General features: G+C 40.7%; 1 protein-coding gene across 5 annotated transcripts in view; it reads right to left on the reverse strand.

The window, feature by feature from the left end:
• arhgef25b (Rho guanine nucleotide exchange factor (GEF) 25b) overlaps positions 1–26,046 on the reverse strand; it is a 27,764-nt gene continuing 1,718 nt past the window's right edge. The window contains exons 1-17 of one of the 5 annotated variants that reach the window (XM_027279007.1): positions 25,490–25,584; positions 24,668–24,773; positions 11,949–12,268; positions 11,785–11,871; positions 7,409–7,536; positions 6,063–6,129; positions 5,784–5,887; positions 5,563–5,632; positions 4,760–4,849; positions 4,567–4,659; positions 4,354–4,404; positions 3,968–4,045; positions 3,679–3,870; positions 3,415–3,595; positions 3,121–3,326; positions 2,886–3,020; positions 1–880 (exon numbers count right to left, since the gene is read on the reverse strand). In XM_027279007.1, the coding sequence (XP_027134808.1) occupies positions 872–880; positions 2,886–3,020; positions 3,121–3,326; positions 3,415–3,595; positions 3,679–3,870; positions 3,968–4,045; positions 4,354–4,404; positions 4,567–4,659; positions 4,760–4,849; positions 5,563–5,632; positions 5,784–5,887; positions 6,063–6,129; positions 7,409–7,536; positions 11,785–11,871; positions 11,949–12,268; positions 24,668–24,773; positions 25,490–25,552 (1,980 nt within the window). In that variant the 5' untranslated portion in view covers positions 25,553–25,584 and the 3' untranslated portion in view covers positions 1–871. Of the gene's footprint in view, positions 881–2,885; positions 3,021–3,120; positions 3,327–3,414; positions 3,596–3,678; positions 3,871–3,967; positions 4,046–4,353; positions 4,405–4,566; positions 4,660–4,759; positions 4,850–5,562; positions 5,633–5,783; positions 5,888–6,062; positions 6,130–7,408; positions 7,537–11,784; positions 11,872–11,948; positions 12,272–20,736; positions 21,151–24,667; positions 24,774–25,489; positions 25,585–26,046 lie in introns of those variants that run through there. The other 4 variants (XM_027279006.1, XM_010747084.3, XM_019272197.2 and 1 more) reach the window with 4 other exon arrangements.

Consider the following 26,046-nt stretch of genomic DNA (forward strand, 5'->3'; position numbering starts at 1 on the left):
TGAACAACATTCCTCTTTAATTCTGCGTGTATCAGGACAGCACAAAGAGTCAAAGAGTTTTTATTGATATGGTCCCCACATGAGATTATTTACATTCAGTATGACAGTGACAGATGAGCACCTCTGTTGTATCTTTGTTCCCTTTTTCCTCTCTCTGCGCGATTAGGACGCCTGCTTTGTGTTGAGTTTGCAAATGTGTTTATTTCAGATAACACTCTAACAATGGTAGGTGGGTTAAAATAGCCCACCAGAAAAGGAAAACACAGCTATTTGCTAATTGTGAGCGAGGAGCGCACGGACAAACACAACTCATGTGGATTCAGATCCCACGGTGAAGCAGGAATCTACAGTCACCCAGTGATTTCAAGGATGCAGTTATTTGAGGACAGAGTATGGCTGCGTAAAGCAATTTGCAATCCCAGTTCTCGGGGGAAATAAAATGGAATTGGTCCCTTATGAAAATATTATGCATTACAAAAATATCCATCGAGGAATTTTCTGTGGAAAAAAGTAAGAAATGATTTATACAATATGAAGAACTTTATGTGTTTCATCTCATCTGTTATCAGCATTTGTGGGCACAATCAAAAACAACATGATTATACAAGAGCAAACCCAGATTAGCCTAAACCATTTAGCGATATTGGAAGAAAAATTCAGGACAACACATGAAGACGGAAACACTGAAAACCTCAATGACTTCTGTACAGGAGTGGAACGAACAATGCTGACAGAGCTCTGACTCAGTCTTAGCACTCCAGCTCCAGAAAGGGTGAAAGTCAGTTCATCCGTCCTCGCAGGGTCACTGCTGCTCGCTCTCTCCGTCAGCTGATCCAGGTTGTTTAGCAGATGTGCTGAATAACTCCTGCTCTCATTTACCCTGAGAGGGGAAAAAAAGAAACCAATGAATTTCTTTGTTCTCTTTAAACAACTTCAAATAGAAAGAAACATACTATATATTACCGCTCCTTTAAATTAAACAAAAACAAACTATCAAAGTATATATAAATTTAAAGCCAACGGACGACATATAGGATAAAAATGAAAAAAGATTTGATACACACAAACCTGGTCTGTTCAAATATTTTAACTAACTAAACCCTAAAATCACTTTATTTCATATAAAAACCAACATATATGGGTATTTAGTAGTGTTGTTGACCGATTCAGGCCAAAATCTTGACAGTTGCAAAATGCTTTCTCACACAGTCCAAAAAAACATGCACTTAACAGGTTAATTGGTCACTCTAAACTGGCTGTAGGTGTGAATGTGAGTGTGAATGGTTGTTTGTCTCTACGTGCCCCTCGCCCTGAGGCAGCTGGGAAACCCACCGTGACCCTGATGACTGATATTGTGTGATAAATATCGCATTGCAACCTCCCTCTACTGGTTGAAACGCGGCTATTGCAAATGAATTTTGCTTGTGGCTGATCTGGCGGCAGGTGACGTACTGCAGCTTTCATCACCCACCACCCCGAAATCCCCGTCCCTTCATATAAAACCAGCGTCTCCTGACTCTAGAGACCGTGGTCTGTTACGTAACACCGTGGATGTAGCCTTTCTCAGTTGCAGTCCAGTGTGGTGTCTCCACCACATCTGGCTCCCCAGCTGCTTACGTAGTCACTCACTGTGCCTGTCTGCAGTTTTTGGTCTCTACATTCATCACCTAGCTTAGTTACAAAATGTCAAGTGCCGACATGCACATGAAACTACAACCTCGAGTTTACGCTTCAATCCACTCTGCATTTATTGTTCGTTTACAGGAAAATAAGATCATGGAGCTATTACATAAAAGTGTCACATTGATCAGAAACAGATGTTAAGTACAAAAGGTCTCCCTGAGGGATAAGCACTATAGGAAAAAAAAAATGTTTTAGAAACATGGGAAACCTGTCTGAACTCCCACACCTGAAGCAGGATGGAAACACTCCTGATCCAAAAACACAGCGAAGGAGAACAAGAGGACGAGAGCGACTTTGTGAAACCCGGGCCAGATAAGAATGTCTAAGAGGGAACACCGCGATCAAACCGTTTCCTCCTCTACGTGGAAGTCTGAGTGAATAAGATAAAACAGCGGGGTCTGCCAGTTTTCCATAAAGTGGATGACTGAATGACAATGGCAACAGATTAGGTAGAACGAGATTTATAAATCCACGCAGAAACAACAACAGGATATTTGACAAAGGCAACCAGAGAGTCATTTCCCCTCATCATCAGTGATCATGACAACGAACGACCTCGGGGCTGCTGACATAGCGATAACGTCTCCGCCCAATCTGATCGACCCAATTTAAAAAAACAGTGAATTTATTTGTTTGTGCCCAATAAACACGTCACTGTGTATAATGGACCGAGCCTAACCTGATAAATATGACAGCTGCATCAATGAACTGCGCAGACAGAGGAGGAAAGTGACAACCTACATTTACTCAGCTGTAGATTAACTACTCACAACTGCACCTTGATGGTTGCAGTTACGTACTAGTTACTTTGCACATTTTTATATATAAAACATGTAAAGAAATAAAATGACACATTGCCATTGTTAACCAAAAAGTATACGGATATTTTACTGCTAATACTACTAAAAATGAGTCCATGACTTGCATGTTTTAAGAGTGGTTTGTTGTCATAGCAGGCTGAAAAGCTGCATTTCAAGTGTTATTGGGCAGAAGTGTGTGTGTGTGTCTTGCACCTGTAACCACACCCTGGAGTACACTTGTATATCACTGCATCGAAGTGAGAAGTCAAACCACTTGCTGCTGTTAAATTATTCTCAAAATCTTTGATGACCCATATAAAAACAGATTTTCTAACATGTTTGTGGCACTCACAGTGTTGAAAAGTTATAATTTCCCTGCTGTGTAATGTAAGACAGATGTACCTGCATGCCGTGTGGGCTGCACGGCGGCAGGCCATTGCTTGTCCCCCGGGTGTGTTTCAACTCTTTGCACAAACCGAGCTGCTGGTTGGATGAGAGTGGAGCTGCCTGAGGCATTGCGACACAAGGATTAGAAACCTTGAGATGGAAGGAGAAATCAAAAAAAGCACGACGTTAAAGAAAGAGTAAAATGTATGAATGTACACAAAGGTGCAAGAGAGTGCTTCTGTACACTCACCACCTTCGAGGCCGGGCTGTGTTGTGGCGGATGCAGCGAGGGCAGGGAGGTGTTGTAGGACAGCAGACAGGGCTGCCGACGGCGGTCCATGGACGCAGAGGAGTGAGGTCGTAGGCCAGATGCTGACGCAGTTGGCGACTTCATGTTCCTGCCCAGGCTGTTTGACTTGCTTTCCTTTTTCTGGTACTCTATTGGAGACTGAAGGGCTAAGAGTGGAAAGGAAGAGATGTCACATTACTCTTGTGGCACTGAAACTCTTAAATTTTTATGGAGGAAACACTGAAGCTCTCGTACCATTAAGGAAGTTCCTCTGAGTCTCTAAAATCTGGACGACGTCGTCGAACCAAGCTTGCTTTATTTCCGGAGATGATGCTTGCATGATGAAGCGTGTCACGCTGCCGTCAGTCCCGCGGGAGGTCAACACCAGACACAATGGATCTTCCTCAGAGAGCTCCTCCACGCCCAAACAGCTGACCTGCAGCACGTAGGAGGCTTGTTGACTAAAACACTAAGACAAGATGTTTCAAAGATGTCTGAAAAACACAGTTTTAATCTCACCTTGATGCTGTTTTTAAACGTGTACCCTGGCAGAGAAAAGCCTTTTTTCTTATCAATTGGCTCACTGAACATGACCAGCTGCTCAAACAGGAAGACGCGCCTCTCCTTGGCTCTGGACACGAGGCCACTTTCCTGCTCGCTGACAGAGAAGGTATCCTGCTGGAGCAGCTTCCCCTGAGCTGTGATTTTCCCCTGAAACAAGTACAAAAACATTGTCGTAGACTCTGAGTAACACCGTGTGATATGTGTTTCATCTGTGAGAGGGCAAAAAAAAAGATGAATATCTCACCTCAAATCCTTGGAGTCGGCCCACATTCATCATATCGTTACAGCGTTTTGGCACAAAACACATCACCTCCACTGCTCTCTGATGTAAGAAATTGGATTGGAATCAGGAGGCGGAAATGTTTGCGATATACAGATTGAGAATATTACTTTATACATAACTTCAGCGGCCAGTTTATTAGGTCAAACTAGCTCAAACTAATGCAATCTAACACAACAATCCTGAGATATATCCTCCTTTTAATGAAGGCTGAACTGTTTTAGAGGTGTCGATTCAACTTTATGATCATTTTGTTGGATGTTGTTTGTGTTTGTTGCTACTGTATTTGGCGTATCCCACATTAATATAAATGGGCTGGACAAAATATTAGAAACTGAGTCGATATGTACCTGCAGCTCCTCGGCATCCCTTCCTGCTTTGCTGTAGTACTTCAGGAAGTCCTGCAGACAGAGGTTTGATCAGTCAAAGTGCACTGCTTTGTTAAGGTGCAAAGATTAAAAAGACTATTACAGTGTATTGACTGCACACCAGTCTTTAGGAAGCTTTCATGCACACATTGATCATAATTCTAATAATGTAAAACTAATAACGTGTATACGAACCTTTAGCAGTAGCTGATACTTCATGATCCTCTGAACAGGTTTGATGAGCAGATCGTTGAGCTGCAGCCGGTGACCCAACTGCTGCCTGAGATCCTGTCAGGAGACAAAAAAAAAATAATAATAATTTAAATAAAAAAGAAAAGAGAGCTTGAGTTATACTACAACAATAGTGCAGTATAAAGGATTAACTCACCTCAAAGTAGGTTTCAATGTACTCAGAGACAACATGCTCTGATTTGGGTTTGTTCTGACAGTAAACCACGTACATGTGGAGACGCCGTTCCTGGAAATGGAAGAATTTTAGGAGACACAAAGAGAAAGAGACAGTTACTCTGAATAATCTGCGTGTGAAGAGCAGCGTGTCGAGAAAAGAATTAAGCTTCTAAAGCTGCTCCAACTTTCGGTTTAGTGTCTTGTTTCATGTGTTTTTTTGTTAAGTCAGTGCCTCATTAAATAGTTCCAGTGGCTGAGAAAGGATGCTTTAATGGCTTAATAAGGCATGCAACCCCTTTTTATTCAACAGCTTATTTATTTTTTGCTGTAACTAGATGCTGATACGGTGCCAATAAGTATTCACCACACCGTTTTGTCTGTGTCTTTCACTTCTGTAGTTTTGTGTCTGTCTTTCCTTTTGCAGAGATCCGTTTCCACTTCAATGTTAAGTCCCTCAAAGTTCAAAGAAGATGGTTGTGAACAGTTTCTTGTAGAGCTCTGTAATGCCAGGTCATTTTCACACACAGCAGGGTCACTGCGGAGCATCTTTAACACTGATTGTCTGCTTCGAGCTCTTTAGTCAAACCAGGATGATTACAAGAGCGTCTATTCTGCAGCTGCACCTGCAAGACAACTGATCTCCAAGATGAAGACACATCTGGATGACAGCCAACCAAGGATTTACGCACAGTCAGAGCTGTGATCCCTGAGACGGCCGCAACCTTCAGCCATAAGAAAAATAAAACTTCTCGTCCACACTTACTCACTGATCTGTACACTTACATGTTTGATGAAGAGCTGGGCCAGGCTGTCTGGATCACCCACACATTTCTCGAGCTCTCCCAGGAAATAACTGCGTGACACAATGCGGGAAGAAATAGTCATGCAGCCAAATACGAACATGACAGAAGCACAACCATCATGAAACATAAGGAGTATAAATAAGTGCACATTACTCAGATTAAAAGGAACCGAGCGGAAAAAAAAGGACATCTCTGACTCACTCCTTGTGCCAGTCATAGATCTGGTGGATGTTTCCAAAGACAATCCTGTCTTTGCCTTTCATGTCCTCAGGAACTCCCTGATTGGCCATGGTGGCCATGTAGCCCTACACACACACACACACACACACACACGTCATTAATCACTTCCAGATGGAAAATAAAAGAACGTCTCGTTCAGTTTGAGACACAAATGTTGAAGAATTCTGTTGACGAAGGAATCTCAGTTATGTCTCATAAACGTCATGAGTGGATTATTTAAAGGGTGGAAAAGAGACACACCTGCACGATGAGTCCAAGATCTTCCACGTACAACCTTTCTGTCTCTATTAGCTCTGTCAACACATATCTGAGAGAGAGAGAGAAAAATAATCAGTAACATTCATGTTCGAGTAAGTTTTTGAAACATTATGCTTCTTCTTGTTGAGACTTGATGAGGTGAGGAGATTGATGGCTGTATGGTAAATATGAAGGTACAGCAAGGAGGTAGTTAGCTTAGCTTAGCACAAAGACTAGAAACCGTGGGAAACTGCTAGCCTGACTTTGTCCAAAGGGAACTAAAGGCGCTTACATTATGTCTTTATAAAACCTATACAAAAATCAAAGCGTAACAAGAACAATCCATCTGGTACCGGTTCCATCTCCCAGCTAATGTAAGAATCTGCAAAGATGTGGATCATCTGTAACAGCACTCACCTGTCAATCAAAGTGGCCATGCTCTTAATTACTTAATTGTCATGAAAACTAGAAGTGTGCCTGACTCTAGCCCCGTCGCCCCCATACATTATTATTGACACTGCTCAGCAAATTCAGTATTAATACAACAAGCTGTGTCATCATTGACTTTTTAATGGGCTCTTATTTGCTGTCACATCTTTGTGTCCCACACCAAAACCATAAGTGTGACAGCTTCAGCAGTGTTATCACTGCGACCACCACAAATTTTCCTAAGTTTCTATGACGATGACGTCACCAACTGTAGCTTGCGAACATTCCACCAATACACACCCATTACATTTTTTGGTGTGGTTTTTGGCAATTTTTAGGCAAACCATTTGGCAAAACGCTTAGAACATAACATCATAACAGCCGATTCCCGGCCGAGCCGCATGTTTTGATACCTTTTTTGTGTATGTGCGACAAAACTGCGGGAGGAGTAGTGTGCCAAAAAAAGAATAATAAGCATGGTGAATAGTATATAGTGTGCTTTTTCAGGCACACTTAATTAGCTATAGAGACAAAAACAGTTTTTTGTACCAGGCTGTAAACATGTATATTTCTGCTGTGAAGTTGGACATTTTAACATGGGGACTAATGGAGACTGACTCATTCTGGAGCCAGCCTCAAGTGGATATTTGAGTAACGGCAGTTTTTGGACCCATGACAATGTCACAGTGTGTTTTGTATATATATATAGATATAGATGTAGATATAGTATCTTTATCAGTGAGCTTTAGAGGTGCTGGTTTTATATTTTCAGAGCCAGACTAGCTTATTGCCCCTGTTTCCAGTCTTTATGCTAAACTAAGCTTCATATTTATACAGACATAAAGCAGTATGAAACTTCACATCTAAAATAAGCATAATTCCTGTCACTCTACTTCTTTAATGTAGCGTTGAACACGTACATGCTCTTCTCTAAGGCAATGCTTCTCTCCTCTTCACTGTCCACTGTGGCAGACCACTGGCTGGCTGAGTCATCAGTCACAGTGCAGCTGTCTTCCCCTTGGAGAGTGTTGATGCTGGATCTTTGGCTCTAAAACACACAAACAAGACAGCACAGCTTTTGGTATGTGTCACTACAACAACACATTATGTAAGAGGAGACAGACAGCAAGTCTGAGGAACTGTGAAACTGTAGATACAGCCATCAGTGACAGCCATTGAGATTTTACACAAAAAAAGGTTTTAAAAAAGGTAAAACTATCCCTAATTTCACAAAAAAGCTAAGAAAAAATAAAAACAAACACAAATATGTGTGGTGGAAAGATTTTTCCTCATTTCCTTTCCCATTAAACAGAGGGGTGGCTGTAGCTCATGAGGTAGAGTGTCCACTAATCACAGGGTTTGTCTAAAGTGTCAAAGTGTCCTTAGACATGACATTGAACCCCAAGTTGCTCCCGATGGTGCTATATAAATGCAACCATTTACCATTTATCTCATGACCCCTTCAGATTCGTCTTGTGACCCTTTGGAACAAGATAAATGGCAATGAGCAGCTACAGCACTAAAATGTCACTTACACACTAATAAATCAGTATTAACAATCTAATAATGTCACATTATCATATTTCAGTCACAGGGGCCATTTTTCTGCAGAAAATGTACTTTTACTTTGGATGCATTAAGTACATCGTGCTGATAATACTTTGGAGTTTGAATTGCATTGAAAAGGATTTCAACTTTTAAACTTTTTAACCCCCAAAAATAAAAGACAAATAAATAAATAAATAAATCTGTCTCTGTCATTCCCACTCTGTGTCACATACATCTGTTCTTCTACTATGTAACTTTGTGGTCCGGGTGCAATCACCCGTAAGAAGTACGTAACTCTATGAAACTGGATCTTTTAATGGAGGAAATGTTTTCTGGTTTTCCCTCGGATGTCCTTGAAGTGATCCGCCTCAACTCTCTGTGAGTTGCATAATGGACAATAAAACTGATGCAAACTACAGCTGCTGCTAGCTCAGTTTGTTAGCCGGGGCTGCCCAGACTGTGAGCTCAGAGCACAGGGGGAGTGTTAGTGTTTGTACCACCGGCATTTCAGACCACTGAGAAGAGGAGGTTTTACAGATCAGGGGCACGTGGTGACGGATGCTGACGGAGAATAGAGCTGGTGTTGTGCCAGAACCGGAGCGAGGCAAGCGGGCAATATAACCTGGCTTTTGCAGCCTTTATGGACATAATGACAGAGGCAAAAAAACAGAAGAGGACATTGACGGAGGAAGGTAAGAGAGAAATTGACAGAGTGACCGAGCAAGAGGCCTTCAGACAAACCTCTGGGACTGACTTTTAGTTATTGGCGAGAGCTTGGTGAAGTAAAAGGGTGTTGCATTTGCTTGATGTTATATAATGATAACAAATACATGTGTACTACTGTCCATATTTATCACAGTGGTATTGCAATCTGAAACCAAGAGTGCTAAATAACAAAAACACTAATTTCTACGTAATGTTGCTTCAAGTAAAGGATCTGCGTACTTCTTCTAAATGCTGTGGTCAAGTGTGATGTCAATGACCACCGGACATTAACCACACAAACCTAAATCATTAAGCTTCCTCTACAACATCCCCCTGATCCAGCCAGAGCACATCTGTGAAAAAAATATACAGATGAGAGGGTCCTAATTCTGGGGAACACATCAGTTTAACAACTGTTTTTGGAACGAAACCTCAAATCCCAAGTAACCTAAGAGTAATAATCACTTTTTAATGCCTCTCCTTGCTGCTGAGGATGCTGCCAGGCAGATGAATTTGGGAAAGTAGAATCAGTCCTGACAGATGAAGAGAAACGAGAAACAGTTTGTCAAGTCAGATAATAAAAGGTCAGGGTGACCATGGCATGTAGAGTTGTTATATAACAAATATCACTCCTCACTTTAAAAGCAGTATAATCTAATGTGAATTTGACTGTAATCCTCTTGACATTCTGTAGGTTCACCACATTTTGTTCTCCGCCTCGATGCACTAGATGATAATCCTTCTGTGAAGTCAGTTTATAGGTCAAATATGCACTTTCTGTTTATTTTTTGCTCTTTTTGTTCGTTCACATTCTGATCCAGCAGACGTCCCGCCTATGAAAAACATCTGAGGCTGAGTCAAACTCTCCATCTTCGCTCTGGCTATGATCCACAAATCAGCAGCCATTAAAACTGCAGAGATTAGCTTGCTTGTTACTCTAATCCATTGACGTCTCTGAAATCCATAAAGGTTAAAGGAAAAGTTGCTTTAGTTTCTAGGAAATATGCTCATTGGCATTTACGCAGGAAGTTAAATAAGAAGATTGATACCACTCTCGTGTCTGTTGGGTTGATATGTAGCTGGAGTCAGTGTCTAGTTGGCTTAGCTTAACATAAAGACTGGAGACAGGGGGAAACAGCTAGCCTGATCTGCCCAAACGTAACAAAATTGACTGCTGCTGAAACTGGCTAAATAATAGGACACATCTTCGTTTAGTTAATCCAGGCAAGAAATGACCCCAGAAAGTCACTGCTTCTGGCACTAAGTCAATAGGTGTAGTGTGCCTCAGCCATAATGTGTTCAGCATATTTCCCCAAAAATATCAAACCCTTCCTTTAAAGAGCTACTAAGGCCTTCTGTGGACCCTGACCCGGGCAGGACAAGAACAAAAGCTCTTGGAGCCAAGCTAAACATCAAGCTGCAGGTGTCTATGGAATAACATTGTCCCACGAGAGGGCCATAGGAGTGAGGCTGAAAGTCATTTATCAAGAAGAACAATGTGAAACTATTATTTTAACTCTTTAATCATTCTTATGTAAGGCTTGTGTAACTTCACTCTGCAAGGGTGCCGACTAGTCGTGTAGGCCTCTTCTTCTTTTTGGGGTTGTAGATACTGGTTGTTGGACAAATGAACAGCCAAGAAAAAGAGGTAATACAGGCCCATTCCTTTACCAGTCCAACAGCCAACGGCAGTATTTTTGTTCACATACGACCGGCAGTGAATAATTAGCTTTTTTATTGCTCATGCTGCTCGGGTGATGTGACAGTATACACTTCTCACCCCCAACTCTGACCCTGTTTCAGTCTGTTACAGACCGGTTGATTACCTCCAGATGCCGTTTCCACACGCCTTTCATGGCGTACACTTCAGGGTTACTAGGGAGTACTCTGTGTGTGTACTTGCGCCGCGTTTTGTGTGTGTTTATGCAGCAAAATGTGAAAATGTGCTACTCTTTTGGCACAATTGGTGGAAGTTAAATTATGCGCGCTAACGGAACTGAACAGGATGTGAAGGACACGTGAATGTTTATAACTCATAGTTTCAGTGTGAGGTGTCTGCGTGTTTCAATACTTTATACATCATACTCATGAAACCTGCATTACGTAAGAGTCTGATAATGAAAGGCTGCAGTGAAAGAGAGGAATTTAGCAGTGAGAGCGATGTGGACTTTACAGTTTGCAGGGTTCATTCGTGTTTTTCTCGACTACTTTGCTTGATAAACTACTGTAATTTTACTTTCTCATCATAAGAAGTACTATCTTATACAATGAGCCATTTAATATAATTCAGCAATACTTTATGTGAACCATATGTTGCCCATTTTTTGTGCACCACACAGTATTTCTATATTATTATAATTTATTTTTCAGGTGTCTTTAATACACTGATGGCATTGGTTGCCATGCAAGGTGCCACTCATCAGTTTTAGAAGCTAACCATTCATACGGTGAATTAATTTGAGGTTCAGTATCTTGCCCAAGGACACTTCGACATACAGACTGGAGGAACCGGGGATCGAACCGCCGAGGACTAGTCTACCTCCTGAGCCACAGCCACCCATTCTGACATATTCATATTAATATCTGCACTGTTATTTATACATCCATATACATACATTACTCTGCACTTTACTGCTTTTTATTTATTTGCTGAACTGCATTTCGTTGTAGACTGAGACTGAATTTAGTCTATGAAGTTAAACTATTTTAGCTCTTTATGTCTTTTTGCTGAACTGTTTAGTTCTTAGTGTTCAATCGCAGACTGTTATGGAGGCCAACGTTACTGTACGTGGTATTGGATATATGATAATCTGATTGCCACATATTCAGCACATCAAACTTTTATTGTAACTTTTTCTGACCTCTCTAATTGAAATGATAAATTAAAGAAGACCTCAGCATCATCACTGCTGTAACAGAGAAAACTGTACAGGCAAGGTTTATCTGCTGAGAGACAGACCTCATGAATAGAGTCAAGTAGAATAGAATATTCAATATAATATAGAAGATAGCAACATAGCATATAATAAAATAGAGACATTACCAGACTCTGTGTGTCTCTGCCTGATATTTGGCCCTGGCAGGACGACTGTGTTGGAGCTTCTGGACTCATCAGACCGTCGTTTGACACCTGTTCAACACAAACCAACATTACAAACAATAATATAATGTAGGAGGTATGAACGTATAAATGTGTAAAAGTCTCACCGTATCTCCAGAGGGGAGGATGGTGTAGTTGTCGTGCTGCACCAGAGGCCTCAGCTGAGATTCACTGTGGGAAAGAAGTGACGGCGGTTGCCTCCCGTCTGACCTGCACATCTGCTTCTCTGCTTTTCCCGCTCCTCCTCTGGCATCAGAGCTCATCTTGCGGACGGGATTGGTGAGCCATTTCTTGAGGGCACTGACAGGGTGCCGTGATCCAGACAAGGAGTGTGAGCAGGGGCTGGAGCTGCCTGAGGCCTGGTGGGGCATGGAGCCCACAGATGGGGGGATACTGCCGTCACTGCCTGCCACAGAGTACGACTCTGCTGCTGAGAGAGAAAGAAGGAAAGAAGGAAAGAGATTAAAGTGCAGCAGCTAATTGTGGGGTACATCCTCTCAGGTCAGATGCTGCAGACAGATTTCTGCACAAAAATGTTCAATTTCCTGTGTTAAGCCCTAACTGTAACTTAAGTAGCTTCAACTACTGTACCCACCGGTCCTAAATTATTATGGACACAAAAACAGATCTGTTCTCACGAGGAAGGACCCCTTATGAGAACTAATTGAAGTGGAAATGACATACGGTACTGATTGACTGCATGCATGTGTTATAAATTTTCTAAAAAAGAACATTTATCTAAACCAAAAATGTGGTAACACCCACCAAAGTTCATAAGAGTTACATCCCTGTCCTGTTTGAAGTAATCGCAAATCTTATACTATAGAAACAACGCTGGAGCACAGAGATGGTTAAAATAAGTATTATGCAAAAACACAGCAGAGTTCTGGACAAAAATAACGACACATGACATCAGTCCCTGTGCATTTTTCCATTCATCCATTATCTGTAACCACTTATCCTCATCGGGGGAACAGAGGGGCTGGAGCCTATCCCAGCTGGCATTGGGTGAGAGGCGGGGTACACCTGGGACAAGTCAGCCAGTTTCCCATGTATTTTCATTACTTAAAAAAAAGCTAAATTAAATTAAATTAGTATTAAGAGTCTTTACTTACATAAAAGCAGCAAAACAGCATTATAGTTATAATTATAAAATACTCCATAACATGTAAAAGACATACCTTTAAGTATAAAGTACAAAAGTATGATCATACACAAGTACTTTGAGTATGAAAACTGTGCTGCAGTACTTGACTAACTGTTTCATGCACTGTAAAATATTATTATATATGCCTATAATAGTTATTCTGCAGAGTAACTCGTAACTATAGCTGTCAGGTAAATGTAATGCAATTTTCCCTCTGAAATGAGAACTAATGAAGCATCAAATGGAAATATTCAGGTTTAACTACGTTGTAATTGTGCTTATATAAATGTAAACACACTTAAGTGTGTGTTGTTTTGTCTGTTGAATCATGAATAAAGGCACCCTATTAAAACCTGCACTGGAACATAATGACACATGTTTAGGACGCTCTAAATTACACTATTAAAAACTTTGTGGTAACACAAACACTCACTTATCTCAGCTACAACTGGGACTCTTGTTTTACATAAGCGCTGACTTTTAAATTGCTCCTGAATGAAGCATTTAAAAGATATAAACCGGGAGCGATTTTTTTTTTCCAGTCCTCTGTGGATTATGCGAAAGTCTGTCATAACTGAACCTATCATGTCTGCTCTTAACTGCCCTCATTCTTTCTAAAAACTCAGGCTGGACCAACACTGGAGCTGACACCTTTTTTTTTTTTTTTACGCCACAGCTGGATTTTGTTTCCATCTTTAAGTCCGTCGACTGTGGAAACTGGTACTCAATCGTGAACCACACTGTTTTAATCAAGCACCCTAACATTAACATTTCAGTGTGTTCTGCTGATCGTAGCAAAGTAAAATCTTTCAGGAGCCCCTCTTTGTCGTTTTGGACTCTTCCCAGAAGCCACTATTCCCTGTCAGCACATTTATATAAGCTGTAATCATAATAACGAGCTTCAAGAAGCCAATGGAAATCTGGGTCAGCCATTTGCCAAAATTGCCCGATACTGCCATTAACCAAGACACTATTACTGACAGTAAAATACTAAATAATGTGTTTTTCTTTCTGCGCCATTTCAGCTCTCCTTTTATTTCATCAGAGCCAGCAAAATCTTCCCTAGATACAAAAAAATACACGAATATTAAGTTTACAGTACTGATAATGAGTATTTATGATTTTATTCAAAGACACGTACTGTGTATTTATCATGTTAATATGCTGGTACCTTGAGCTGACTGTCAGACAAAAGTTCAGTCTCCTACAAAGCAATCCAGACATGTAAAGTAGACTGGATGAATCAAATAAGACTTTAATTAAACGAATTCATCGTCTGGTTCTGCACTCATGCAGCGACTACACAATCTCATTTCTGTAATTGGATTGATTAAGAAGGGAGGGGAGGTGGATCAGGGTTTGTCTATATGTGTGTGTCTGTTTGTGTGTTTGTCTGGAGGTTTTGAACCAGCCAGGACTGTTTTCTTATCTTCCAGATGAACCCGACAATAATCAGTTTATGAAGATGGGAGAGAAAAACGTATCCATCACATTGGAATGGATAAAAATAAATCAAATAACTGATGGAAGGAGAGAAAGTAGCAGATATGCAGCTTCAGGACATTGTGAAATGAGGGTTTGTTTTACTAGATAAAACTTCATTGCAATAGGATATCAATGTTGATAGGATTCATCCTTTTGTGGCCATGGATGTCTCTAGAAAACGTAATGGCAATCAATCCAATAATAGAAATTTCAGTCTGGCCCTCTACCGACCAACATTAACTCAGATGACTGAAGAGTTTCTTACTCTGTCTCTAAAGGCAACACAACTGTCTGATGAAGCCAACATGTGTTGGTGGTTTAGTTTTGAATGTGTCAGGCTTGATTTATGTATTTTAGACACTGTCCATGCTTCTGCTCTGCATGTTTCAGTTACTTACTCAATCCAAAATATCCGATTAGCACCATAAGCCTCTGTGTTAAAGGTTTTAAATAGTATCTGACAGTGTGGTATAGTTTTCAATGACGTTTCTACTAATATTATCATTTTCTTTTCTTTTTTATTGTCGTATTATCGTTCTGCACGCTCATGCTTTGTAGTTTAAATCATATATTCTGTTTTCAGGGTGACTTTGTAACATCTGTCCAGGGACTGTAGATGAAAAATAGCCTCTTGGCGAACTAATTCTTTGGTGAAACCATCCATCCATGATCGCTTATCCTCATCCGGGTCACGGTGGGGCTGCTGGAGCCTATCCCAGCTGACCTTGGGGGCAGAGGCAGGCTACATGCTGGACAACTGAGGAGGTGTGTAAAGATAGCCCAACAACATCCCAATAAATTACCATAAACTGTCACAATGGAGAGTGTCCTGATAGTGACACTGTAACCCGTAAACAAAGGCTGAGTCCTGTATCATCCTCTCTTTCTCCTACTTTCCTGTCTATCTACAGCTGCCTCCCCAGAAAATGCTTCTTTTTTTTTAAATATTACTTTTTAAAATTAATTTCCACTCATATTCTCAACTATTAGTCCTAAATGAGCACAGAAGACAAAAATATCAACAGGATAAGTCGGTAAAACCATCTACAGATGTCCACATCCACACACACACACGCCGTTATCACCCCGAGCAGCCATCTGCTCTCCTCATTTTTTATCTATCAAGGTCAGGTGATGCAGTGCATGACCACTAACAACCACCTTACCATCTGTTGAAATGACACAACTGGCAAACCTTAGTGCAGGTTTTTTTTCCTTCAAATACGTCAACATTTTCTCCGAACTCACCCTTAATGGTGCATAATGGTCATTGTGACGACCGAAGCACCGACTCGGCTTCGTCGTGTTTGTTTGAGGCGCTTATGTAATGTGTCCTTTTCCCACAGAGCAACAGCTGGACCACCATCCGGACTGCAGGGGGTGTCAGCAGCTATGCCTGCAAAGCATGCATGCTGTGAATGTGTCCTCACATGCAGGAGGCCATGATGGACATCCAAATTATATGAAACATTTGTATAATTTTAAGTTGCAGTTCATCTGTTTGAATAAAAAACCTAGTCTATCATTAGCAGACAATAGGATTTAGTGTTATATAATGGGCGGTTTGCATCTCTGTGTCGATGCTGTGTGTGGATATTAACCCCTCGGATGATATTTATGTAAGACTTGGTTTCATAGTTTTGTTCAAAGCAAGATGTAGATCATGTTTATGGTCGTGTTAATGATTAACTCAGAGTGTATACTGTATTTGTGCTTATGTGGCTGTGATGAGAGACAAACAGCTGCCTCCATGCCCGATCACACAAGTCTCTCTCTCTCCCTCTCTCAAAGCAGATGGTTGGGAGACAGTTAACTACATCTTCCTCCACTACACCCCCATACATGGCCATGGTCAACAACAGCAGAAATGACTGAGATGCTGCTGCTGCTGCTGCTGCTGTTTCAAACAGTATGATGACACTTCACCAAGTGTAAGCATGACTAAAGCTTGTACACATGTTACAAGGTCAGGCCTTTTTTATTTGCCTGTATATGGGAGCTGATTACTGCCGGTGCTTCATATTCTGTGTTTAATGACGGATGAAATCATCATCATTACAATCAGATTCAGTCATGTTTTGGCTAAAAAAGTCCTGTTTTCACTTCCTGTTGGAAAACCACCAAGGGAAATACTCAAACATCCGCTCACTGATGAGCGAGATTCAAGCACACATAAAGTATAAAGTATAAGAGTATAAGTATAAAGAGTGGATGGCGTATGTGTGTGACATCACCCACAGGTTTCTGAAGAGATCGACAAACAACGTGAATACAAGGCTCAAACAAGCCATCTGTAACGGCACCCACCTGTCAATCAAAGCGTCCACTGTTAATTATGCATAACTTTAAGCATTAATATAAATTGAACAGTTGAAATTCAGACTCAGTACAGTTGTCATGAATGGGTAAATTAGCTATAGAGACCAAAACTGTTTTGTACCAGGCTGCAAACATGTTTGTTTCTGCTGTGAAGTTGGACATTTTAACATGGGGACTTATGGAGATCAGTGATGTTTGATCGACCTGCACCGACCGACGTTTTAAACTAACCCACCGAACTCGGACTGCAGCAAATAATTGTGAAATATTGTACCCAACCCGCTTCCTGACCTGCATTTTAAAAAGTAGTCTATACTCTTGATTAAGTAGCACCATCGGGCTACACAAAACTGGCATTACTGAGTTATTATATTCATTTAAAAGTAGCCTATTAAAATGCGGTTTCTTCGCGCCAGTTATTCAGCCAATAAAGTCTGTGTATTTCACAGAAAATTTTATCTACTACATAAATTACAAAACTTTACTCGGGATCTTTATTTCAAACGACCCGACCGACCGCGACCCGAATATCATTAAAAATATTGTTTGGTGACTCGTGGCACCCGCTCAATTTGGATCAACCCGAGCATCACTGATGGAGACTGACTTGTTCTGTAGCCAGCCTCAAGTGGACGTTTGAGGAACTGCAGTTTTTGGTGAGGTTTTATCTGTCCCACTCTTTACATTCAAATGCTGCTGCTGGTGTTCATTCTCAGTCGCCGGCCTGCAGTCTCCACTTACTATAAAATATTGCTGCTCTTAACTGCTACTGATACCTCCTATCCGCTGGCAAGCTGCCACTGCTGCATCTCAGAATAGTTCAGGGAATAATATCACATGCTTATTTTATCTATGTTGCCATGTGAGTGTATGGATATCAACGTAACGCCTGTGGTTTGTTTACTTCTCTGGTTTTTGTTCTTAGTACCTGTGACCCAAGCTATTAATAAGTCAATTGTGTTTGCTGGTAAACAATGACAAGAATGATTATGATTAATATCCCTTCAAAACACATGGGATTATATGGTGCACGTTGACAGCTGACACAGTTTCTACAGAATAGCCAGGACATCTTTTCTGCACGTCACCACTTCCTTTTTCCCACGACGCAGCAGGCTCCTGATGTGGCCTCTCGCTCGTACATTGCAGTCACCCCTCATAGGTTTTGTTTGTTACTAAAAGAAACACTCACCCTCACACGAGGTCCGCTAAGGTCACAGTTTAGATTTGAGGAGAGAAGCAGTGTGCGTACTGACTGAAGTATTAAACTCCACACACCATTTACACAAACTAAACATGAAACATGAAGGTCGGAGAGTACTGCACCACAGAATTGAGCCAAACTTCCCGAATATATAAAACTGGCCCCGCTTTCACTACCTCTAAAAGTTTAAAACATTAACTTTGACTGACTTTTGGTGGTATTAGTGCAACACTAACATATTATCACCATATAAAGTTAAGCAACATTAGCAACATTAAAGTTGTTCTAGCGAAGGCAACTCTTTTAGCTCTGTTTTTGGTCTCAACCAACCCCTGACAAAACATATTTGGCTCTTCAGCAACTAACAAGATTAGATTAGATTCAGCTTTATTGTTATTGCACAAAGTACAATAAGTACTGAGGCGAAATACAGTTTAGCATCTAAGTGTAAAAAGGCAGTGAAGTGCAGAGTAATGTTCACCAGCTACATTACTCACTTTGTCTCTCTCTTCACAGTGATCGTACAGTACATCAAAAACAGCTGTCTGCAGCTGGAGATGATGTTGATCCAAAACAATACATCTGTAGACCGTCTAAACCAAAACAATGAACTGAAAGACGCTAAAAAAGCTCTGCAGAGCTGCAAAACTGGCCGCTATTCCTCTGTGGATTCATCACTACCTGGGAAAACTTTCACACACAAGTAGACATTTGATCATTGCTGATATAAATGCATCGACCACAGCAGCTTTAGTTGCTTATTATTATGCATTTTGTGCTTAAAAATCTTAGTTTTTAAAAATGATTTTTTATCTTTATAATTTGCATTTATTGTTTTAATCGATGGTTCCTGATTGTTGTTTTCAGTGCATTATATATAAACACATTGAATTGACTTGCAATGCTTTACAAATAGACTGGCCTTGCTCGAGGAGTTCTCAGTGTTCAAATAGAGATCAGGCGGTCCTGTGGTCCGGAGAAAATATTCCAGCAAAACATCCAACCAAATGAAAAAATGAAAAATGTCTGAGAGGCTACTGTATATGTTGGTGTCTGTGCTACTAAACACTTTTGTGCTTGTTAGTCATCTTGTTTACTTCTTCACATACTGGCAGTGGTGACCTCACATCGGTGGGCTAATGGACTGTTAGTCATGGCAGTGCTAGAGGCAGAGTGATGTGTATGTGATGAGACCGTAAGCTCGTTGGCAGGACTTTTAAGTCGATTTCCAAGCAACTTTTCTAAACACACTTCATCTGGAGGTGTTTCTCTGCACTTATAAATAGCAGTTGCAGACATTTGTGCCAAATGAAATAAAACACTCAGCGATAAAGACTGCAGAGTGACAGTGAGTTATAAGGGAGTCTCCCCAAAAAACACATAAGAAAACTTGAAAGTAAAGTGTTTCTTGCAACCACAGCATAAAATACAGAAAAGACAAACAGATTAGACGGAAAAGCTTTCTATGAACAGACAGACAAAAACAAAGTGTATTTTTAGAGTCCGAGGGGAAGAAAACACCTTTCATAACAACAACACTGACATCTCATCCCAAAGGGAAATGTCAGAGATGTTCTATTAAGCTTTGATGAGAAATCAAGACAGGCTCAGCACAAAAGCTTTTTATGTCTCACACAAAAGCTGTTCTGTAATCAGCCCCAGCACAACTGGAACAACAGAGGATTTAAGAGTCGGGCAGTAATGGGACATGGGTGTGTGTGTGTGTGTTAAGATTTAAATCACTTTCTCTTTTTACCTGCTGCTACACACACACACGTGTCAGAGCAGCATCAGTCAGTAAACTGATGCTTTCATCTTATTGGTTGCCACATACGGTGCATCTTACTACAGACTAGACAAAATCTAACTTAATAAATAAATGAATCATTCTATAACTCCCCTGTTCAACTTAAATTAAGTCTTACATTTGCATAATTAAGAGCGTGGCTGCTCTGGTTGACAAGTAGGTGTCGTCACAGGTCACTTTTTCAGCCCGCCTCAGCTCCAATGATCCACGTCTTGTGACTGAAGTTGTCAGTCACATCTAAGAGTAGCTAGTTAACAGAGTTAACAGGGAGGATCAATGTTTCAGCTACTGTTTATAAAGTACCCATTGTTTGGTTGCTGTGCATCATCAGCAGTTCAATCAATATAAGAAATAAGAATAAAGAATAGTTAAGGACATGAGAAAGGGGCCACAAGCCGCAGCTTTTTTTTTAGTCAGTACTAAGTGAATTGTATCTATAAATGCAGTTTACATTTAAGACATTTAAAGACTGGTATATCATCATCCTATCATCAGCAGAGTATTCCTTTAACCAGCCCGATGCACCTTTTTGTTTACATTTTTTAAAAATCCTATAAAATGAAATAAAAATTGCTTGATATCTCAAATGTTTTGTTGAATGTATGCCGTGAACGTTAAAAAAAACTGACAAACGGTAGAAAGATTTTGTCCAAACGGCATCATTTGCTCTCCTGCCATCTCAACTAAGTAGTTGAAAGTACAAACCATGAAAAACATAATAAAATAAATAAAGATGGAAACAAAAACATTCATAAATAAAAGGTTAGTCATTTGCTGATGCGACTTAAAGAAATGACAAACAAGTGCATCTTCTATCAGTACAAAACAACTTTAGAGAAGTAACATAAATGTATCATCAGTAAAAACTTACTTACTGACTGCAGAGTCAGAGAACAGCTACAGTAAAAGTCTTCCTGAAGAGCATCTACGTACCTCTAACGCGAACAAAACAGCAGCCACATTTGCTGAGTAGTTTTCTGAACAGGTGCTGACACCCACACCCTCGCTGGTGGTGACCCTTTCTCATGATGATCCACTCCAGCTGCTAGACTCAACACTATCAGAGACAGGCATCATGCTGGACCCACACACACAAGTACACACACACAAACACACACTACTATTCCTGTGGTAATACCCTGAGGAGACGAGAGGAAAAGTGCACAAAGAGCTCCACAGTCATAGTCCAAATCTGAGAAGAAACCCTTGGTGATAAAAAATAAAAAATGTTGTTCCTATCCCACGATTTGACGAAGAACAGCAGAAACAGTGACCCCTTAACAGTGAGGCGGCGCTCCTCTCCACTCTCGAGCCTCTCTGTGTGGTCAGATGGTGAGCAAAGATTATGAGAGGGACCAAAAATAAGTGAGGGAGTGACAGAGGGGCAGGGAATGGGAGGGCCTGTGATGAGGCAGAGAGAGGGGGCGGTGGTGGTGGTAACTAACATGCTGCACTGCTGTGTGAGCATCTGTCTTCCAGTCCCACCTCCTCCTCTCATTTCTCTTTCCACTCCCCTTTGGCTCCCTCTCCACTCTCTCTTCACGCCTCCCTCATCAGCTTCTTCCCCTCTCACTGTTCATTCCTAAGTGCTGTCATCGTATGAGCAATGACAAACATGGAGTTTTCCATGAAACAAGCAAAAAAAATCAGCTGTACAGTGACTTTCCATCTTGTGTTTGCCTAATTTTAGCCATGTTAGCAGCTCTTAAGAATGCACTTGGTTGGTGCACACTGAAATAGATAGACATCCACTTTTATACAGACCTTCATGGTCCCCAGATGATGAATCCTAATGACTTAGGTGATTTCTTGATCTTGGTTTTTGGGTGAAATGTCTTGACAACTATTGGATTAATCGGCATGAAATTTGCTACACACATTCATGTCCCCCTCAGGATGAACCAAAATAAAATCTATCTCTACGATCAGGTGAAACTTCATGGTCCCCAGATGATGAATCCTAACGACTTAGGTGATCTCTTGATCTTGGTTTTTGGGTGAAATGTCTTGACAACTATTGGATTAATCTGCATGAAATTTGCTACACACATTCATGTCCCCCTCAGGATGAACCAAAATAAAATCTATCACCACGATCAGGTCAAACTTCATGGTCCCCAGATGATGAATCCTAATGACTTAGGTGATCTCTTGATCTTGGTTTTTGGATAAAATGTCTTGACAACTATTGGATTAATCAGCATGAAATTTACTACACACATTCATGTCCCCCTCAGGATGAACCAAAATAAAATCTATCCCCACGATCAGGTCAAACTTCATGGTCCCCAGATGATGAATCCTAACGACTTAGGTGATCTCTTGATCTTGGTTTTTGGGTGAAATGTCTTGACAACTATTGGATTAATCAGCATAAAACTTGCTACACACATTCATGTCCCCCTCAGGATGAACCAAAATAAAATCTATCCCCACAATCATGTTAAACTTCATGGTCCCCAGATGATGAACCCTAATGACTTATTTGATCTCTTGATCTTGGTTTTTGGGTGAAATGTCTTGACAACAATTGGATTAATCGGCATGAAATTTGCTACACACATTCATGTCCCCCTCAGGATGAACCAAAATAAAATCTACCCCCAGGATCAGGTCAAACTTTTTAAATGTGTCCAGTAGTTTGCTTTATATATCAGCCTAACTGGCACAGGTTAGCATGCACTACTGTATTTAACCTGTAGTTAGTCACGTCGAAACAAATGTGTACTCTCATCTGTACGTTTTGTTTTCAACCATACGGCAAGTTACATTAATAAAATATGACAGATTGAACACTGTACATATCGTGACAAGTAAAGACCCACGCAGACAAATGCAGATGTGGACAGAGACAAGTAAAGACCCACGCAGACAAATGCAGATGTGGACAGAACAGGAGCTCAAATTTTTGTATTACAAGTCACGGGATTCCAATCTGAAGGTCCATAAAAGCTCACGAGATCATTTTTTATATACTGGATATTTTTAGGAATTCAAACTCTTTTATCTAACTGTGACACATTTTTACTCAAACTTGCAGATTAATTATAAAACAAATCTGGTCAACAACAAAGATGATCTTCTGTACTGTCTAGTCGTAAAAAAGAAACTTCCTTCTGTAATCAGTAAGGCAGCTGCCGGCTATCATTTGTCACCACAGGTACCAAAGCATTTCCTCTGCTGTGGAAAAACCAACATGTGGAAATATCCGACACACAGCAAACTGAGCTGGCAGGATAGAGGCCGACCGATTTAATCTCAGAGGCAAGATTAAGCATTCATGACTAGATGATCTTTCGAGCACAGCTGTCCAGGCTCGTGGCAGCCGGTGGTGTGATTCAAGGAGATTTATGCATAAACTCATTCAAACACCCCCCAAACATGGACAAAATCAGTGAAGAAGAAAACACAAGGAAGAGAAGAATATGTTTCTAATACAGCTGCTGTCTCTATGTGACACACATAAAGAGTATTGCACAGCTCACGTGCAAACAGATAAGCGCACACACACACACACACACATTACAGGTCGACCAACTCAACCCAGGAATCTCAATCCACGAGGACAGATTACAGCTATAAAAATATCAAAATGCTCTTTCTCTCTTGGCCATCGAGTTAAGCTTTTAAAAACTCTGCTGACATGATGATCCCCCGTGACCTGAAAAGCAATGCAGGATTACTCTATGTGCATGCATGTGTGTGTGTGAGTGTGCACACGTCCAATTAGCCAATATTTAATGTGTGCTTTTTATGTTTGGTTGTTGCTTTTAGTATTTTAACTTCAGTCTAATCTGAGATGAGAAAGCTGCTCTTCCTCTCTGTCAGATAGCTCCAACACTATGGGTGACATGAGAGGTGGACACAGCATTAAACTGCGGTGTTTATCTATACTCACCAGTGTACAGGCTAACATTTGCAGGTATATATGAGAATGTAGCGATGCTGGTATTCTGACGTGTTTGTAGTGACTTTACCTGCTGGTATTTTGCTTCATGTGTGTTTTCAATCAAGCTCTCAATCATATATGGATTGATTCATCATGCTTGCTTCATTTTGCAATGGAGGAAAGTCCAACGTGAGCTGAAACATTTTCGCACACTTGCACATTTTCACGAGACCCCAATCTCTTTTTGTTCCCTGCGTGCGAGTCCTGTGGTGGCCAGATGAATTGCAAAAGCCACAATAGAAAGTTGGTAAGCAACAACGGATGTTGACAGCGAAGCAGGCGTTTATACAGATGAATTATTATTGCGTACACGGGTAGAAGAGGAAAGCTCTTGACCCTTTGAGAAGTGACATGTTGTTCGCCCAGCTGATGATTACTATTGCTGTCGTCACAATGAGCAATGTTGTCCAATGTTTTTTGTCCATCTATGCATTTTTATGTAACCCATTATCCTTATCAGGGTCGTGGGTGGCCGGAGCATATCCCAGCTTAAATTGGGTGAGAGGCGGGGTACGCCCTGTACAAGCCGCCAGCTCATCACAGAGCACATAGAGACAAACAAGCATTCACACTCTGCATTCAGAGAGAGAAGTAACCTAAACTCTTCAGTTATAATTGTGACAATCACATGATGATAGTGTAATCATAATAAATAAGTAGCTAGAGAACGATTCACAGACTTTCCTCTTTCACATGTGTAGGCAACAATATATAACAGTCTGCCTGATTCACTGTCAGCATCTTTTGCTGCTCGCTTTTGTTGTGTTCTATCTTTTGAAGTCGTGTTGTGGCTTTTTGCATCAAGTTTTCAACTTTTCTCTGATGACCACACCAGAGAAGAAAGCAAACAGTGTTGGGGATTTTTCTGAATTCACTAAAGACACGAGTGCTTACAGATAAACTCACTGTGTTTACCTTTGCATCCTGCAGCCACACTGGACCTCCTGGCCCACTTGAACTGCGTCTGCATGTCCCGATTGTTTTCATCCAGCAAGAGTTTCTCCTGGCTGGTGTCTGAAATCTTACAAGAGAGACATGAGAGTGAGCGAGTGAAATAAATAAAGTTAAATTAAAAACACTTTGCCCTCTTTATTAAAACATTCATCTGTAGCTGCGTTTGTATTTTCATGCACATGTGTGGCAGGTTTACGGGATAGGTAGGACCTCACAGAAGAGAAAAAGTGTCTCAGCTAATTATACCACTTTTTCCACTCTATTTCACCTCTCCCTCCACGCCTCTCTCTCTTTCCTATTTTGCTTTAGCTTAAGTGGTTTCTTATCTTATCTAAGGAATTTCTCTGAGAGGGCTAAACAGCAGAATCAACATCAAATCAAATACACACCAAAGACGTCTAAAGAATAAGTTTCATCTTTAAGGAGACTTCCAATCGATAAAATAATAAATAGATAAAATAGACCACCTTGATGAAGACAGGATGGTTAAAAAAAAGGTTTGGACAAGAGCTCTGCAGCTTAAAAACTGAAGCTGATCTGCAGCTGAACAATTCTCAAAATGACAGAGTACTGCCACATAAACAGTAGCACATGAACCACACGAGCCAAGTCGTGTTATATGTAAACTAAGATCGACTTTTTTAAAACAAATTAATTTGAATTTATAAAGGAAACGATTTGACTAAAGCAACTTAAAGATCAAATAAATGTACAGAGAAGTCTCAGTGTGGATGTTATATTTTAGCATTTCCATCACCTAACCTGAACAAAGATGTGACTCACTTTATTAGCTTTGTATCCCAGAATTTGTTCAGTCCTCCCTTGTACTTTTGCCAAAGCCTTCATCTTTTTTTTTGCTCCTCCTCGCGTGGCGTCCTTTTTTGTCTCTTTTGTCTCACTTCTTTTAATTTTTTAAGTTGAAAGGCTTCAGAAGAAAAATCTCAGCCAGCCTGCCTGACGTCCAACAAAAAAAGGACAAAGTTGACTATCTATATTTTGCACCAGGTTTCTTTTTTTTTTTGTCCTCTGGGCAGATGAAGACAGCTGTTCAATTGCAGTGGGATATGTCTCGAGGCCCTTCTGGACAAGAAGAGGGTCAATCTGTCTCGACAGGTCCGGCCACGTCCCACAGGTCGCATAGGTTAATTTCAGTCAGTGACCATTACCAAAGAAGGACTTTTTTAACTAACTCAAAACAGCTTTGGAAAAACTTTATTATTACCACTGAGTAGAGCAGATAATAAACGTATACAAGTGCCTTTTTACTTCTATCAATCCTGTTTAATCCACTTTAAACTTTTATATTACTGTTTCTACACTCGAAAATATACTTAAATCCT

This window comes from Larimichthys crocea, chromosome VI, assembly GCF_000972845.2.
Source record: "Larimichthys crocea isolate SSNF chromosome VI, L_crocea_2.0, whole genome shotgun sequence".
In the NCBI taxonomy this organism is placed as follows: Eukaryota; Metazoa; Chordata; class Actinopteri; family Sciaenidae; genus Larimichthys; species Larimichthys crocea.